Source organism: Sebastes fasciatus, chromosome 13, assembly GCF_043250625.1.
Source record: "Sebastes fasciatus isolate fSebFas1 chromosome 13, fSebFas1.pri, whole genome shotgun sequence".
NCBI lineage: Eukaryota > Metazoa > Chordata > Actinopteri > Perciformes > Sebastidae > Sebastes > Sebastes fasciatus.
In genome coordinates, this window is record NC_133807.1 from 18,626,808 (window position 1) to 18,646,615 (window position 19,808).

The window sequence follows — 19,808 nt, forward strand, 5'->3', positions numbered from 1 at the left end:
CATGGTTGGTCATCCTGCTGTCAACTGCTTAACCCTATTAGTTTGGTGTTCAGTGGGGAGTTTAGGTGTCACATGATGGCATAAATGCTGCTTGAGGGGCTTTTCAGCCTGACAAGAATAAAACTCATGAGTACACCAAAAAAAGAAAGAGGAAAAACTAAATGATATATAATCCACAAGCAGCTTTTAGCACAAAACAGGATCCACAACATATGAAATGGTGCGTCACTTGTGTTGAACTGTCTGAGAGTGTGTGTGTGTGTGTGTGTGTGTGTGTGTCAATCAGTCGTCATATATGAACATCACTTGTTGTCAGCTTACCTCATGCCTTTACACAATGTCCTTTCAGTAAAGCAAATAAAAAATAATCCATGTCTTGATGAGGTAGGTTGAAGTAATCCAGTCAGAGAAAGGAGATTTGCACTTCAGCAGTTCAGGTCAAGCTTGTAATTTTGCAAAATCCCAGGGATTTCTCTGCATTATCATCGTAAAGTAAAAGTCCATAATGTTACCTTGCGATTAGAATGAAAGACAATTGAGACAAGTCCATAAATAGTTCTGCTAAAGGCTTTAACCTTTCCAAACAAAACTTACATTATCAACTAAAACAACTCCTCATTTACCGTTAGTAAGACTCTTCAACCTCTCCCCCAGCTTCAAAACAAACCACAAACCAAAAACGGCAAAACAGGAAGTGACAGATTGTAATTGCCTGCCTATAGGCCATAATACTGAATCTATTTAGGATAAAAGATATTGTTTAATGTAGTATATTAGCCATTCAGAATCCCAAAGACAGCTCTTACAAATTAAGTTCAGGCAAAATTGAAAAAATAAAATCATTGTCTGCAATATAAATGCACAACAACGGCCAATTGGGAAACTCCAACACTCAACGACCAATAGTGTAACTTTTACTCAGTATGGAGGCTTTCTTATCAGGGACCTGGGCCTAGATCCGAGGACACTTGACCCCAAAGTCCACTTTATTTGATTAATGTGAACACTGTGTGCCGTACTCGGGCTCGCTACAAATCAATTGTTCCTAGAATGAAAAGTCAAGTACGGACTTTCAGCTTTATAAGCCACTGAGTACGGTCTGTTAAAATCTGATGATCTGATCTGAGTGTAGTCAATCATTTGCTCAAAACAGTATCACAATATTTAGATAATATATTTGGCAGTCTTTATACTACATTTTATCAAAATAACAGGTAGCAGCCAAATAGAATAGATAACCTCCTTCCCTCTGCTGCTACATCTCAATGTAGCTCTGCACCACTTTGGTTGTACACATTGGGAAGTATGCGTGTCAAAGGAGCACTTGAATGCATCAAGATTTTCCACCTTATCACTGTATTTAGATTGTTTAGTTTACAGCTATTGGAATACATTTTAAGGATAACGCTGCTGATGTCATATATTTATATTTTTCTGTAAACAATAATGTGTTAGTCCTTCTCTCAATACTTTCTGACTTCCCCAGATTGTCTGTGGCTTTCAGCCCCCATTGGTTCCCCCAGTGGGCAACCTCCAGGTCTGAAAAGTGAAGTCAATGCTGAAGTGCCTTAAACTTGCATTCTTCAACAAACCAGCAGGGGGCGACTCCTCTGGTTGCAAAAAGAAGTCTGATTGTATAGAAGTCTATGAGAAAATGAGCCTACTTCTCACTTGATTTATTACCTCAGTAAACATTGTAAACATGAGTTTATGGTCTCAATCGCTAGTTTCAAGTCTTCTTTAATACAGCATGATGTTCATTTAGTAAATGATGGTCCCATTTAAAGTCAGATAGACCATAAAGCAGGGTATGCTTTAAGGCATGGCTACCTTGTGATTGACAGGTTGCTACCACGGCGTTGTCCGGTCTGGGAGTTGTCCGTGTTTTCCGTGTTTGTGAAGCTGTGGAGGATTACCCAATAAAATTCAATCTGATCCATCCAACCCCAGCATCCTCCATCTCTCTAATGACAACGTTTTCTCTCCTCAGGGACGGAGAACGTGATCAAGGCCCGTGTAGTGTGGCATCCAGTGCCTGGTCTACACCAGCAGCATGGAGGTGATCGGCCCCAACGTCGACGGAGACGACTTCATCAGGTGAAGCTCAAAAAAATATCATTCTGGTTTTACTTGTTTGTTTTCCTCACAGAGTACACATGGTTGGACTTTCACTCTCATTTTTAGAAATGCTTCGGCTCAGTTACGTTTCTGTGGTCACTTTCTTGAATGCATTCATGGAAAGCCTGTTCAGAATAGATATGATTGGTTGGAGACAAAAGTACACAACACACATTATCCAGCACCCTGCTGGTATAATCAAGAGGCGTTTAAAGACTCACTCACTATCTTACTGTCACACTGTCCCTCCGTAATGTTTTGCATGAGACCGTCTGGTATGTCAGACATGCCGTACAGTGAGCAACATGTTTTAACCTTTCTTTAACCTTAACCCTTTATTAGATTCGTCACATACAGTTGCATACATGAAATTTGACCTCTGCATCCTAAGGAACAGTGAGCTGCTGTAAAGTGCAATTTGGGGTCAAGTGTCTGGCTCAAGGAAACGTCAACATGCAGACAGTAGGAGTCGGGGATCAAACCACCGACCTTGTGGTTGAAGGATGACCACTCTAACCATTGTACCAATGGATTCCTTAGGTTTTCTAGTTTTATGTGATGCCACTATCTTCACTCTAGACTGAGCCCGCTACAACCTTAAAAAACGCAAGTTGCATTAATGCGTTAAAAAATTTGTGGTGTTAAAACAAATTTATGTTAACGCATTATCACGTTAACTTTGACAGCCCTAATTATGATAAATCAAAATATACATGATTAGTCGTAATTGGATTAAAATAACATTGTATAATCCTTTATGAACGGTAAAAGATGTAGAGAGCAGGAGATTTAACAAAATACTTGCCGTGGCAAACTTCCAGCGTCCATCTGCTTTGAGCATCGGTCACGACATTCTTCCAGATTGTGTGTGTTTGTGTGTTTGTTTGTACGTTTGTCTGTCTGTGTGTGTTTGCACGTACAGTGCATGACTACAGCTGTAGCTCAGAACAATGTTTGGCATTCTCTATTTCACAAGAATGAATTTTGGTCTGCTGTTGTCGGGCTCTGACACTTGTTTTCCGTTCTCTCTCTCTCTCTCCCTCGCTCTGCTCTAGTTTCCTCTCTGTCTATTTGGCATTTAAACACATTCCTCTCATACACATGGCAAGGTCAAGAAATCACCACCTGCTTACTTTCTCCTCCTCTCACTGTTCAACCCTTTCTCTACAGGGGTAACAAAGACACACCTTACAAAGTGAAACACACTATGGCCTATCCCAAGAGCAAGGCAAAGGCCGAGAAAATCGTGTTGGAAGCTAACGGCACCAAGGTACTTTATGTTCAACAGTGTGGTGGTTTTATTGGCAGAGACATTAATAGCACATTTTACCTGTAAACACTGAGAAAACAAAACAAAATAGTGTTGAAATAATCATAAAACCATAATGATGTAATGGGATTCATAAAAGCTGCAGATGCAGAACAGAAAAAAAAATGTCATTGGCATCCAGATACATTTATTAATGTTTATTACACGGCTGTGTTGAATACTCGATTCTGATTGGTCAATCGCGGCGTTCTGCGGTCTGTAATTTCTGTATAGCAGACCTTCAGATGTCGGATTCTGGCAGACCGTTTTTGTGTCAAAACATTGATTTCTTCAGTAAGTAGCTGTGTAATAAACGTAATAAATATACTTTATTATATCTTAGCTTAACCCTTGTGCCTCACTATGGACATTATTGGCTTTTTAATTTTTCGATCATTTTGGCTGTGTTTATGCATGTGGCATAAATTTTGGCAAAGGTGTGAGTTTTTTTTTTTTTTTTTTAATTGTGGAAGTTCAACCTCAGCTCCTATAATACGTCTATAATAAACTGTGTAGCCAAAGTACACTCAGACCCTTAATATGTAAAATGCCATTGAAACCCAGTAAAACAATGATTTATGACCCCACAGGCATTACGGCATAAAAGCATGCATTCTGTTTAAGACTGTCAATCGACTTAAATGTAGTTTAAAAAGTAAAAACTTTACCAAAATCTCTTTATTTTCATTGACGAAAAAGAGACGAAATATTATAGATAGGTCTGTCAATCAATTCAAATATTTAATCGCGATTAATCGCATGATTGTCCATAGTTAATCGTGATTAATCGCAAATTAATTACACATTTTTATCTCCTCTAAATGTACCTTAAAGGGAGATTTGTCAGATATTTAATACTCTTATCAACATATCAACAATGACAAATATTGTCCAGAAACCCTCACAGGCACTCCATTTAGCATATAAAATATGCTCAAATCATAACATGGCAAACTCAAGCCCAACAGACAACAACAACTGTGAGTGTGTTGACTTGACTATGACTTGCCCCAAACTGCATGTGATTATCATAAAGTGGGCATGTCTGTAAAGGGGAGACTCGTGGGTACCCATAAAACCCATTTTCATTCACATATCTGGAGGTCAGAGGTCAAGGGACCCCTTTGAAAATAGCCATGCCAGTTTTTCGTTGACAAAATTTTGCGTAAATTTGGAGCGTTATTTAACCTCCTTCGTGACAAGCTAGACTGACATGGTTGGTACCAATGGACTGAGCCCACTACAACCTCCAAAATATCAGTTGGGTTAATGTGTTAAAGAAATTTTGTGGCTTTAAAACGAATTTGCGTTAATGCATTATTATGGCGTTAACTTTAGCAGCCCTAATTCTATTATATCAGGCTTTCAATCTAGAGCCTTAAAGTTGTAGTTTTTTTTTACAATATTTTACCAAATTGAGACATTTTCTCATGTTTGATCTCTGGGGCAAATACATGCTATTTTCTTGGTTTTCTTGCACAAAATAAAAATGCATCACAATCAATGTTGTTGCTAATCATTGACATCTTTGTCTTCTCCTCATCGGAGCAGCTTTTTTAAAGTGAGGCACAAGGGTTAAGACTGGGTAACACAATCTGAGGCTGGAGAGCCTGAAAAAAACATTATGAGGGAATTTCTTGAGCAACTTTGCCACACAATGCTGGACCATCCCCTTGTGGCTTTGCTGTGGCGTCACTCCTGCTGTTTACCATCAAAATCCACAAACATCTACCCTTTGACCGCTCTGGGTTTATATTTTTATATGCGTATGCCTCCCGTCTGATTTCCCAAAACTGAATCCTGGTTTTGTCTCCTGTCCAGGTGAAAGCTGGAAAGTGTTTATACACGTGTTCTCTGAGGCCGACGGGGATCTACGGTGAGGGCCACCAGCTAATTAAAGACTTCTACAAGTTGGCTGTAAAAAGAGGAGGCTTGGTCGTCGGGGGGTCCCAGAAGACTCTGAACATGGACGGGTCTATGCAGGTAAAATTACTGTTTTTGTGAGTCATGATCACAACTTTAAAGACACGTGAGGGTGGTGGACTTTAGTCGATGGCCTATGTTCTCTAGGGAACACGAAGAAATCAGTAAAGCAACACTAACAAACCTCTGGTGTATTTTTAACTCGAGTAAACTAAAGTGCAAAGGAGAACCAGTTAAAAGCCTAGCATGACTTATGTTCACCATCAGTCCAGTTCTCTGATCCACACTCAGCATGTCTGGTCCCGTCTATCTGGTCACCGGAGGCTGCGGCTTCCTCGGCAGGCATCTGCTGCGGGTTTTACTGGAGAAGGAGGATGAACTGGCGGAGATCCGGGTGTTTGACAAACACATAGACTCGAGTTTAAACGAACTCAGCACAGGTAAGATGATTAATGCACCAGACTCCATTTAAGAATCTGCTAATTTAACGTTTTATAACGTTATCTCGGCGTAGTCACTCTTTCAAGCTCTTGTTTTGATTTAATTTCAGACGTTATAACTGCAAGGTTCACAACCTCGTATCATATTTATTTCTGTTTGTTTGTGGTGTAATGTAAACAGACCGGAGGAAAACGATCAGTAAGAGCTGAGCTGAGATCTGCTGTCCAGCTGCTGTCTATGAGAGCCGGCTGTCAATCACTCGCGAACTCCGACCAAACGGTCAAACTAGGCAGTGCTGATCAAATATGAATCAATACTATGTTACGTTAACACCTATTTCTAAAGCCTGAAAACAGAGCCGTGAGGAGGTGCAGAAGTCTAGTTTTCTCTCAGAACACTTGAATTACAAAATGCTGAAAGGTTATTATGGAATTTTTGCCCAATGATGCCAAAAATATACTGCCTACTGCCATTTTAAAGTGGTAATCCTTAAGATTTCAGTCCTGGTTGATTTACAATTTATATTTGCGTGAAAACAATTCTATTGTGCTCAGAGTTTAGCAGACCTGGGCGCTGCATACTGACTTACTGCTTATGCTGTTCTTGTTCTGTTGTTGTCCTGCCTGATGCTGTTGTTTGCTACTGCCCAATGTTAGTGTGCTTATCTGCATGATTTTTATGTAATGCTTGTTGTCATATGTAGCCTTTTACCAGGACGCCATTGTAAATAAGAATTTGGTCTCAATGGCTTGTCATGGTTAAATAAAGGTTAAATAAAATGTATAAAATAAAAGTGGTGAGAAAGGCCAGGCAGAGTCTGTTTCATACACACACAGTACACAGCACATACAGTACCACTCAGTAGTTTTGACTTCATGTCTGCCTTTTCTCCCTCAGAGCGAACAAAGGTGGTGGTCATTCAGGGGGACATCACAGACTACAGCAGCGTGTTGGAGGCGTCCCGCGGTGCCGATGTCGTCATCCACACAGCCAGCTTAGTGGACGTTTGGCACAAAATCCCAGAGAGCCTCATCGTCTCTGTCAACGTCACAGGTGAGACTTCAAGGGTCTGAATGATGACTAGGAGAAGGGGAGGAAAAATCAATGACTGATTCAGTTTTATGAATGTTTTACTGTGGGAAACCAGAAAACAGAGGAAATCCACGCCTTCTCCTGTTTTGGATGATTTTCAAGGACGTGACTTCACCCATGGGTTAAAAAATGTTGGCCTTAATTAAGTTGTGCTGAATATTGAGACAATATGGCCATTGTTAGCCAGTCGGGTTGCCCATTTCTGTAGTGGCAGATAGTCCAACCTGGATTAAGGGCTAGTTTTCATTACATATTGTGTAAATGAATGTTTCCTTTTGTAAATGAATGGTTCCTGACTATGCATGGTTGGTCATCCTGCTGTCAACTGCTTAACCCTATTAGTTTGGTGTTCAGTGGGGAGTTTAGGTGTCACATGATGGCATAAATGCTGCTTGAGGGGCTTTTCAGCCTGACAAGAATAAAACTCTCATGGAGTACACCAAAAAAAGAAAGAGGAAAAACTAAATAATATATAATCCACAAGCAGCTTTTAGCACAAAACAGGACCCACAAAATATGAAATGGTGCGTCACTTGTGTTGAACTGTCTGAGAGTGTGTAGGTGTGTGTGTGTGTGTGTGTGTGTGTGTGTGTCAATCAGTCGTCATATATGAACATCACTTGTTGTCAGCTTACCTCATGCCTTTACACAATGTCCTTTCAGTAAAGCAAATAAAAAATAATCCATGTCTTGATGAGGTAGGTTGAAGTAATCCAGTCAGAGAAAGGAGATTTGCACTTCAGCAGTTCAGGTCAAGCTTGTAATTTTGCAAAATCCCAGGGATTTCTCTGCATTATCATCGTAAAGTAAAAGTCCATAATGTTACCTTGCGATTAGAATGAAAGACAATTGAGACAAGTCCATAAATAGTTCTGCTAAAGGCTTTAACCTTTCCAAACAAAACTTACATTATCAACTAAAACAACTCCTCATTTACCGTTAGTAAGACTCTTCAACCTCTCCTCCCAGCTTCAAAACAAACCACAAACCAAAAACGGCAAAACAGGAAGTGACAGATTGTAATTGCCTGCCTATAGGCCATAATACTGAATCTATTTAGGATAAAAGATATTGTTTAATGTAGTATATTAGCCATTCAGAATCCCAAAGACAGCTCTTACAAATTTAAGTTCAGGCAAAATTGAAAAAATAAAATCATTGTCTGCAATATAAATGCACAACAACGGCCAATTGGGAAACTCCAACACTCAACGACCAATAGTGTAACTTTTACTCAGTATGGAGGCTTTCTTATCAGGGACCTGGGCTGGGATCCGAGTACACTTGATCCAGAAAGTCCACTTTATTTGATTAACGGGAACACTGTGTGCCGTACTCGGGCTTGGTACAAATCAATTATTCCTGAAATGCAAAGTCAAGGACGGACTTTCAGCTTTATAAGCCACTAAGTCCGATCTGTTAAAATCTGATGATCTGATCTGAGTGTAGTCAATCATTTGCTGAAAACAGTATCACAATATTTAGATAATATATTTGGCAGTCTTTATACTACATTATCAAAATAACAGGTAGCAGCCAAATAGAATAGATAACCTCCTTCCCTCTGCTGCTACATCTCAATGTAGCTCTGCACCACTTTGGTTGTACACATTGGGAAGTATGCGTGTCCAAGGAGCACTTGAATGCAGCAAGATTTTCCACCTTATCACTGTATTTAGATTGTTTAGTTTACAGCTATTGGAATACATTTTAAGGATAACGCTGCTGATGTCATATATTTATATTTTTCTGTAAACAATAATTTGTTAGTCCTTCTCTCAATACTTTCTGACTTCCCCAGATTGTCTGTGGCTTTCAGCCCCCATTGGTTCCCCCAGTGGGCAACCTCCAGGTCTGAAAAGTGAAGTCAATGCTGAAGTGCCTTAAACTTGCATTCTTCAACAAACCAGCAGGGGGCGATTCCTCTGGTTGCAAAAAGAAGTCTGATTGTATAGAAGTCTATGAGAAAATGACTTTACTTCTCACTTGATTTATTACCTCAGTAAACATTGTAAACATGAGTTTATGGTCTCAATCGCTAGTTTCAAGTCTTCTTTAATACAGCATGATGTTCATTTAGTACATTATGGTCCCATTTAAAGTCAGATAGACCATAAAGCAGGGTATGCTTTAGGGCGTGGCTCCCTTGTGATTGACAGGTTGCTACTACGGTGTTGTCCGGTCTGGGAGTTGTCCATGTTTTCCGTGTTTGTGTGGCTGTGGAGGATTACCCAATAAAATTCAATCTGATCCATCCAACCCCAGCATCCTCCATCTCTCTAATGACAACGTTTTCTCTCCTCAGGGACGGAGAACGTGATCAAGGCCTGTGTGGAGTGTGGCATCCAGTGCCTGGTCTACACCAGCAGCATGGCCGTGATTGGCCCCAACGTCGACGGAGACGACTTCATCAGGTGAAGCTCAAAAAAATATCATTCTGGTTTTACTTGTTTGTTTTCCTCACAGAGTACACATGGTTGCACTTTCACTCTTGTTTTTAGAAATGCTTCGGCTCAGTTACGTTTCTGTGGTCACTTTCTTGAATGCATTCATGGAAAGCCTGTTCAGAATAGATATGATTGGTTGGAGACAAAAGTACACAACACACATTATCCAGCACCCTGCTGGTATAATCAAGAGGCGTTTAAAGACTCACTCACTATCTTACTGTCACACTGTCCCTCCGTAATGTTTTGCATGAGATCGTCTGGTATGTCAGACATGCCGTACAGCGAGCAACATGTTTTAACCTTTCTTTAACCTCAACCCTTTATTAGATTTGCCACATACAGTTGCATACATGAAATTTGACCTCTGCATCCTAAGGAACAGTGAGCTGCTGTAAAGTGCAATTTGGGGTCAAGTGTCTGGCTCAAAGACACGCCAACATGCAGAAAGTAGGAGTCGGGAATCAAACCACCGACCTTGTGGTTGAAGGATGACCACTCTAACCATTGTACCAATGGATTCCTTAGGTTTTCTAGCCCGCTACAACCTTAGAAAACGCAAGTTGCATTTAAACACATTCCTCTCATACACATGGCAAGGTCAAGAAAACACCACCTGCTTACTTTCTCCTCCTCTCACTGTTTAACTCTTTCTCTACAGGGGCAATGAAGACACACCTTACAAAGTGAAACACACTATGGCCTATCCCAAGAGCAAGGCAAAGGCTGAGAAAATCGTGCTGGAAGCTAACGGCACCAAGGTACTTTATGTTCAACAGTGTGGTGGTTTTATTGGCAGAGATATTAATATCAAATTTTACTGGTACACTTTAAAGACACACTAAGAAAACAAAAAAAATAGTGTTCAAATAATCATAAAACCTTAACGATGTAATGGAATTCAAAAAAGCTGCAGATGCAGAACAGAAAAAAGGTTATTGGAATCCAGATACATTTATTAATGTTTATTACTGTAATGCTGAGTATCAGTTTATACTGTATTATATCTTAGCTTAACCCTTGTGCCTCACTAGGGACATTATTGGCTTTTTAATTTTTTGATCCTTTTGGCTGTGTTTATGCATGTGGTATAAATTTTGGCAAGGGTGTGACGTTTTTTTTTTTTTTTTAAATTGTGGAAGTTCAACCTTAGCTCCTATAATACGTCTATAATAAACTGTGCAGCCAAAATACACTCAGACCCTTAAGGACAAAAATATCCCCATTGACACCCATTAAAACAACGATTTATGACCCGACAGCCATTATAGCATCAGCATATCGCATGATTGTCCATAGTTAATCGTGATGAATCGCAAATTAATCACCCATTTTGATCTGTTCAAAATGCACCTTAAAGGGAGATTTGTCAAGTATTTAATACTCTTATCAACATGGGACTGGGCAAATATGCTGCTTTATGCAAAAGTATGTATATATTTATTATTGGAAACCAAATAACAACACAAAACAATGACAAATATTGTCCAGAAACCCTCACAGGTACTGCATTTATCATAAAAAATATGCTCAAATCATAACATGGTAAACTCAAGCCCAACAGGCAACAACAGCTGTCAGTGTGTCAGTGTGCTGACTTGACTATGACTTGTCCCCAACTGCATGTGATTATCATAAAGTGGGCATGTCTGTAAAGGGGAGACTCGTGGGTACCCATAGAACCCATTTTCATTAACATATCTGGAGGTCAGAGGTCAAGGGGCCCCTTTGAAAATGGCCATTCCAGTTTTTCCTGACCAAAATTTAGCGTAAGTTTGGAGCGTTATTTATCGTCCTTCGTGACAAGCTAGACTGACATGGTTGGTACCAATGGACTGAGCCCACTACAACCTCCAAAATATCAATTGGGTTAATGTGTTAAAGACATTTTGTGGCTTTAAAACGAATTTGCGTTAACGCATTATTATCGCGGTTAACTTTGACAGCCCTAATTCTATTATATCAGGCTTTCAATCTATAGCATCAAAATTGTAGTTTTTTTTTACAATATTTTACCAGATTGAGACATTTTCTCATGTTTGATCTCTGGGGCAATCACATGCTATTTGCCTGGTTTCCTGCACAAAATAAAAATGCATCATAGTCAATGTTGTTCCTAATCATTGACATTTTTGTCTTCTCAGCTTCGGAGCAGCTTTTTTAAAGTGAGGCACAAGGGTTAAGACTGGGTAACACAATCTGAGGCTGGAGAGCCTGAAAAAAACATTATGAGGGAATTTCTTGAGCAACTTTGCCACACAATGCTGGACCATCCCCTTACGCTTTGCTTTGGTGTCACTCCTGCTGTTTACCATCAAAATCCATAAACTTCTACCCTTTGACGGCTCTGGGTTCATGTTTTTATGTTCGTATGCCTCCCGTCTGATTTCCCAAAACTGAATCTTGGTTTTGTCTCCTGTCCAGGTGAAAGGTGGAAAGTGTTTATACACGTGTTCTCTGAGGCCGACGGATATCTACGGCGAGGGCCACCAGCTAATTAAAGACATCTACAAGTTGGCTGTAAAAAGAGGAGGCTTGGTCGTCCTGGGGGTCCCAGAAGACTCTGAACATGGACCGGTCTATGCAGGTAAAATTACACAAAATTACACAGATATACATATTTTTGGTTGGTTTGCATCTCTTTGTTAGTTTTGTATTTCTTTTTGGTATTTTTGCATCTCCTTTTGGTAGTTTTGTGTCTATTTGGTAGTTTTGCATCTCTGTGGTAGTTTGGCGTCTCTTTGTGACTTCCCAACAAGAAATGTCAGCAGTAACTTCAAACAGAAGCTCTGTGCCCAGTTGGCCCGTTCAGTAATCTGTCGATGGTGATAACAACACCTTATTAAGAGTATCAGCACCACATACATATATACAGCAGTATGAGTACATCATTGAATAAATGTAATGATGACATTTTTAAACCAGCCTCAACATGCTGGTTTCAGTGCTGATGTGTTTTTGTTATTCACTCACGGTTCATCAGCTGTTGTTCATGACCAAATTAGTAATAGTGCATGTGAGCATGAGTAACAGCACCCAACACAACTGGACTTTCTCTAAAATGATAACTTACATTTATACCAGGTACATGTTCATTCATCAATAATTTGTCCCTGACAGAAATCATTCTTCAGACTGACTGCTTTTCCTCTTAATTAAAAGTAGTTATATCTTAGTTATATCTCTCAGCCTCATACTGTATTTGGTGTAGGCCATGAATTCAGCTCCTAATAACATGTGAAGAACTTTGTAAACCACAAATTCCAAAGAATGAATGAAGTTGTTTCTAAAAAGTAATGGGTAAAACAACTACTTTTTCTTTTCGGCACTTGAGTACATTTTAAGGTAAATGTCTTGAGTACATCTTCCATCATTCAATGTGGTATTCACCCACTTGTCTGTGTTTCTAGGCAACGTGGCCTGGATGCATGTACTCGCAGCCCGAGCCCTGAGAGAGCGCCCGCAGACAGTCGGAGGTGAATCTTTCTTCTGCTATGACGACTCACCCTACAAGAACTACGGGGAATTCAACATGCTGCTCCTCTCCACATTTAACTTCAGAAGAGTCCGCATACCCTTTCCGGTGCTCTGGTTCCTGGCCATGCTCAATGATGTGCTCCGCTGGATACTGAGCCCCTTTCATAACTACACGCCGTTGCTGAACAGTTTCACCTTCGCCCTGGCTTGCACCTCCTTCACTGTCAGCACAGACAAAGCCCTGCGCCACTTCCAGTACCGCCCTCTGTACGACTGGGACCAGTGTCGCGCCCGCACACAGAAATGGGTCGACACGTTTCCTCTGGATGACCCCAGTAAAAGCAAACTGTAATTATTACAGTATAAAAAGATCTTTTCATTGTTATATTTGTCTAGCATTTGTCTAGCACTTAGCTTAGTCATAAAGAAAACACAATCAAAGAATTTAATCAGATGACGGATATACTTTAATAGCCTTGTTATGATTTAACATCAGCATTTGTAATTATGTAAATTATGACAAATGTAAACACAATTTACAAGCATTTACTGGACTTCACATGGACCTGTATTTCAGTAATATATATTATTGATAGCAATGTTTTAAGTTGCATAATTTAAAGAATATTTTTATGATATTGTCGATGAAATGTATCATGTTTAGTTTGTTAAATTTTTTAAATCTTTAATAAAGATGATTTGATATATTCTTAATTTTCTTGTTGTTGTTTTGCACTTGATTCACATCACAGGGAGAGGCTGCATTTTCCTGTTTTTCTTTCCGTAACTGAGCTCATTTACGTATTTTATTATGACATCATAATGAAAGTTTGTACAGCCTGGAGACCTGGTTTAGTTTCAGTGTGAATATGTTTTCTTACCATGCCCACATCCCGGTATGATTTAATGCAAAAAAAGTGAAGGTATCAAAAACACATGACTACTTTTCAGTTAAATAATTATTATAGTTATTAATTATTCAAATAATCAACATTATTTTATTCCAACAGGAGCAGTAAAGAATGCTTAGAAAAACACAACAGTATAACATGTACTCAGTGGTGGAAAGTAACTAAGTACATTTACTCAAGTACTGTACTTAAGTACAATTTTGAGGTACTTGTACTTTACTTGAGTATTTCCATGTTCTGATACTTTTACTCCACTACATCTCAGAGGGAAATATTGTACTTTTTACTCCACTACATTGATTTAATAACTTTACAGATAAAATAAGCTAACTTAGCTAGCTGGTAGCTTAACCAGCTAGCTAGCTCACCGATCGTTAGCTCCTCCAGGTCCTCTCTCCGTTCAGAGGTTCCTGCTCCCCGGTGTCGCTTCTTTTATCGTGTTTTTACTTCACGGAGAGGAGGTCATTGAACCGGAGCTGTGGCGGGGGGAGCGGACGGATAGGAACCCACCTGGCTGGCTGTCCGGTCCAGGCTCCAGGCGGACAGATCACAGTGGCACGCCGGTCCTGGGTGAGTTGAGCATCAGAGCTGAAGTTCAAATGGACCAGGGCAGCGGAGTGGGCACTGTTCGGCCAGGCAGGCAGGGTGTTGACTAGGAATAACGGATTCTTTGACACAAAAACGGTCCGCCAGAGTCTGATACCAGAACTGCGCCCATAGCAACGGCCTGCTATAGATAGCAACGGCCTGCTATATATAGCAACGGCCTGCTATAGATAGCAACGGCCTGCTATAGATAGCAACCGTCTGCTATACATAGGTCTGCTATACATAGCAAGCATCTGCTATACATAGGTCTGCTATAGATAGCAACCGTCTGCTATACATAGGTCTGCTATACATAGCAACGGTCTGCTATACATAGCAACCGTCTGCTATACATAGGTCTGCTATACATAGCAAGCATCTGCTATACATAGCAACGGTCTGCTATACATAGGTCTGCTATACATAGCAAGCATCTGCTATACATAGCAACGGTCTGCTATACATAGGTCTGCTATACATAGCAAGCATCTGCTATACATAGCAACCGTCTGCTATACATAGGTCTGCTATACATAGCAACGGTCTGCTATACATAGCAACGGTCTGCTATACATAGCAACGGTCTGCTATAGATAGCAACCGTCTGCTATACATAGGTCTGCTATACATATCCACCGTCTGCTATACATAGCCACTGTCTGTTATACATAGGTCTGCTATACATAGCAACGGTCTGCTATACACAGCAACGGTCTGCTATACATAGCAACTGTGTGCTACACATAGCAACCGTCTGCTATACATAGCAACGGTCTGCTATACATAGCACAGTCTGCTATACATAGCAACGGTCTGCAATACATAGCAATGGTCTGCTATACAGAACTAATACAAAGATTGTTTCCAGGTCTGAGGGAGTATTACTGCATATGTGAAGTTTGTTGCTCCAGAGGGAGCTGTTGCAAAATCTGATAAACTGATAAAGTCCCTTATTAGAGGACACAGTCAAGTAGACTGCCCTTTGACCGGGATCCTCAGGTAATATGTGACCTCCAAATGATGGTGTGTAATGGCCTTGACAGTGAATATGGCTCACGTAAAGGACCGAAAGTAACTCATATATGGGGTTAAATCAGGATACAAGTCAGTAAATTTAGTCCAACTAGTGGATATATTTATTTTTTAAAAATCCATCAGTCAAATTATGAAAGTATTTTGAGTGTACATAGGGAAAATCAGGCCAACCATTGACAAACAGAACATCTCGTTTCCATAAGTAAATATCTCATCATAATATAATATTTGTTTTACACAAGTTAACATCTTCGTTCTTAAAAATCATCATCAAATTCATGTGTTTGGTCAGTTGGAGTGGGCTCAGCTGTAACACCACTGCAAATACAGTTTCAAGTGCATACCAACCTCATGCGCACCCTTTTATGTATTTATGTATTATGTATTTATTTTTATTAATTTTAAATATAGTTATTTATTTTGGCGTTTATTTTTGATTTATTTATTTTGGCAATATTTTAAATTATTACATTATTTTAAAATTAATAAAAATTAAATACAGGGAAATTAAACAGAGGAGTAAATAAATAAGGGAATTAATAAGTAAAGAAGCATATTAAAACAGAAATATCAATTTATTAACGGTTACATTTATTTTCAATATTATTTTTGCTACATTTAATGACGTATTTATTTATCAATATTATATTTATTTGTCATTTTTTTTGTTTATTGATTTATCTTTTATATTAGTGTAATAAAAATTACAATATTTCCATCTGAGGTGTAGTGGAGTAGAAGTAGCCTATAATGTAGCAGAAAATGGAAATACTCAAGTAGAATACAACAACATTAAACTTGTACCTAAGTAGGCCGACAGTACTTAACAGTAAATGCACTTTCCACCACTGGCTGCTATGCAGGGAATGAAATTTGCACCTGCATCATGCCAAATACAGGGTAACTGTTGGCTATGGCAGGTAATAATTCCAGGTCACCTATCAACATGACAGATCATTTTCACTCATATTAAGAAATATTATTTTGAAAAAGCAATTCCTGACTTAAAAGTAGTTAGGGATTAAGGCTACATGATATATTCCATGTTTATACTGTCTGGTATCACTGAATCAGTGTTTACAACTCTAAAGTGTTCTACACAGATTTCAGATGTGGCAGACAAAAAAATTTAGTGGCGGGTAGAAATGTTCAGTGACCTGCCACAGTGGCAGGTGAGGAAAAAGCTTAATTTCAGACCCTGCTGCTATGTTTCATTACAAGTTTCCAAAAAAAAAAAAAAGGTGCCCAGCTCTCCTCCTCCTGTGTCGTGGTGGTGGTGTTGGTGCTGCTGCCTGCAGAGCTCAGTGCTCACAGAGAGAAGTGACAGTCACCATCAGTTCAGCTCTCTGCTCCACACTCAGCATGTCTGGTCCCGTTTATCTGGTCACCGGAGGCTGCGGCTTCCTCGGCAGACATCTGCTTACTGAAGGAGGATGAACTGGCAGAGATCCGGGTGTTTGACAAACACATAGACTTGAGTTTAAACGAACTCAGCACAGGTAAGAGGATTAATGCACCAGACTCCATTTAAGAATCTGCTAATTTAACGTTACCTCGGCGTAGTCACTCTTTCAAGCTCTTGTTTTAATTTAACTTCAGGCTTTATAACTGCACGGTTCACAACATCATATCGTATCTATTTCTGCTTGTTTGTGGTGTAATGTTAGTGTTTTATTTAGTGTTTATTTGCCTGGTTCCTCATTACATTAGCCTCTTTTACTTTGACATTCTGTTGTTGCTAGGGCAACAGCTTTGGTCCAAATTTACTTCCTGTCAACTACTGCAGTAATTATAGATGGATGGATGGATGGATGTGTAACCCAACACGGTATACAGAATGGCCAATGCAATGCTACTTCAGAGACCCACAGGCAATAGGCCTCAATTACTTAGTGTTGACACCAATAAATTCACAGATTCAAGAGCGGGAAACATGCATTCAGTTTCACATTACCAAATGTATTTAATTAAAAGGTAAAACATGATTGGAAATTGATATCCTAAAAAAGGAGAGAACAATCAAAAGTTAATATTTATTCAACAATAATAGTTAAAAACAGTTTTCCCATAAAAACTCCAACCTGTCCTCCCTTTTTAAACTAAAACCCCAAAAGAATACAAAAAAATGCCAAATACTAAGGCAGGGTACTGTCTGCGGGGAGATTCTAATTATGACCCCTCTTTAAACTTACCATGTAAGCACACTATGAACTATTTCTTTACATGGCACACCATCACAAGTATGAAACTGTAAAAAGTTACTATCACCCTTTTGGGCCTACCAAACGGCATGTGAAAAGGGAAATACCACGACTAGCCTACTCCCCGCAGGTCTCCCACGGCCTGGAAGAACAAAAACAAATACAAAGTAATGTTAATCAGTTGGTTCTGGATCACAAGGTTAAAAAGTATTTCAAGTAATCACCACAACAATGCAACAGTCTGACTTGGATGTGTCCAAATCAACAAATGGGTGGCTGGACACAGTCTCTCTTTTAGTCCATTTAAAACTATCAGTAGTCAAATCAGGCTTCAGTGTTAAATACACCCAGGCAAAGCAGCAGTCTAGCTTCAATCATTCTCCTCAGGGCCCTACTTCACTGGCTCTGCTGTGGCTCAACCGGGGGAGGGGCAAAAGGCTGAATCTTTCCCTTTTCAGTATGGGGTAACAGAGCATCACTCTGGACGGCTCAGGACACAGCTGCACTACAAATCTGGACAAACAGTGTTGACCTGCCACACATCTACCAGGAGTCAGACAAAGAGACTCTAATCACCCACACCTGACCTTATGAAGGCAGGAAGCTCCACTCAACCACACCTACAAGGGGCGGTGCTCCCTGCCTAGGTGCTGGCCCTCACGGATGGATGGATAGATGGATAGATAGATGATAGATAGATGGATGGATGGATGGATAGATGGATAGATAGATGATAGATGGATGGATAGATAGATAGATGGATGGATGGATGGATAGATAGATAGATAGATAGATAGATAGATAGATAGATAGATAGATAGATAGATAGATAGATAGATAGATAGATAGATAGATAGTGCAAAGTACAATACAAATATACCAGATATAAAAATACAAGGAGATGAAGAAAACTGTTAAAAGTGGTAATCCTTAAGATTTCAGGGTTGATTTACAATTTATATTTGCGTAAAAACAATAGAATTGTGCTTTGAGTTTCTGGCTAAGATTTGTTTCACCACTACATTAATTAAAGTGGCAATCCTTAAGATGTCAGTCCTGGTTGATTTACAATTTATATTTCCATTGTGCTCAGAGTTTAGCAGACCTGGGCGCTGCATACTGACTTACTGCGTGTTTATGCTACTCTTGTTCTGTTGTTGTGCTGTCGATGCTGTTGTTTGCTACTGCCAAATGTTAGTGTGCTTATCTGTCTGTTATGTAATGCTTGTTGTCATATGTAGCCTAATGCTTGTTGTGATGGTATGCCAGAAGTGTTTGGCTGTGTGCTGCTCTTTAACTTAGGACATTTCTTTTTATTACATGGCTTTGTTGAATACTCAATTCTGATTGGTCAGTCACAGCCTTCTGTGGTCTGTTATTTATTTATAGCAGACCGTTGCTATGTATAACAGACCTTTGCTATAGGAGCAGTTCTGATGTGGGACTCTGGCGGTCCGTTTTGTGTGAAATTATTGATTCCTTAAGTAAGTAGCTGTGTAATAAGCGGGATAATATACAGCGAGCCGGTCACTGTTGTGAAATAAACCCTGACAGGGCAATGCCACACCCTGACGCGGATTGGGGATCACGGCGTTCTACGGTCTGTTATTTCTTTATAGCAGACTGTTTCTATGTATAACAGACCGTTACTATGGGCACAGTTCTGATATCAGACTCTGGTGGACTGCTTTTGTGTCAAGTTATTGATTCCTTAAGTAAGTAGCCGTGTAATAAACAGGATAATGTACAGCTAGCGGGTCATTGTTGTGAAATAAACCCCGACAGAGCTCGCTGTACATTATGCCTTACATAGACCCTACCCCCTTCCCTCAAGAGGCTTTGCCTTTTGCCAGGCCGCCATTGTAAATAAGAATTTGTTCTTAATGGCTTGTCATGGTTAAATAAAGGTTAAATAAAATGTATAAAATAAAAGGTGTGAGAAAGGCATGGCAGAGTCTGTTTCACCTCATACTCTTGAGGAAATTCCTGGTATCCCAAAATATACTGACAAATTTCTCCTCCTGCACCATCGAATTAAATCTATAATTGTTTCTCAATTGAAATAAAATTATGTTTACAATGACAAAAGGAGGAGGAGGAAAGATGATCTAGATAATCTGAACTGCCGTGCAGTTCAGAGGATCAGATAGGTGCATGCTGCGAGCATATACAGATTCCAGTGGAGACCGGCGGCGTTTCAAAACTACTCGCTGACTGCTAAAGTTACTCACGTTAAATAGCAGTCCACCTTCGTGTTTCGGTACGG

The 19,808-nt window shown here is 39.7% G+C and overlaps 2 protein-coding genes and 1 pseudogene across 3 annotated transcripts in view; 2 read left to right on the forward strand and 1 right to left on the reverse strand.

Annotated features, from left to right (window-relative positions):
• The window catches only part of LOC141780667 (3 beta-hydroxysteroid dehydrogenase type 7-like), a 175,133-nt gene that overhangs the window by 918 nt on the left and 154,407 nt on the right, over positions 1-19,808 (reverse strand). The gene's annotated exons all lie outside the window — the stretch shown is intronic.
• The window catches only part of LOC141780662 (3 beta-hydroxysteroid dehydrogenase type 7-like), a 34,564-nt pseudogene continuing 16,529 nt past the window's right edge, over positions 1,774-19,808 (forward strand).
• On the forward strand, positions 5,608-13,378 carry LOC141780658 (3 beta-hydroxysteroid dehydrogenase type 7-like). The gene is made up of 6 exons (XM_074655974.1): positions 5,608-5,790; positions 6,689-6,844; positions 9,189-9,297; positions 9,992-10,091; positions 11,755-11,917; positions 12,741-13,378. Exons 1-6 carry the CDS (start codon positions 5,643-5,645, stop codon positions 13,157-13,159), a joined length of 1,095 nt encoding a protein of 364 aa, XP_074512075.1. The 5' UTR covers positions 5,608-5,642; the 3' UTR covers positions 13,160-13,378.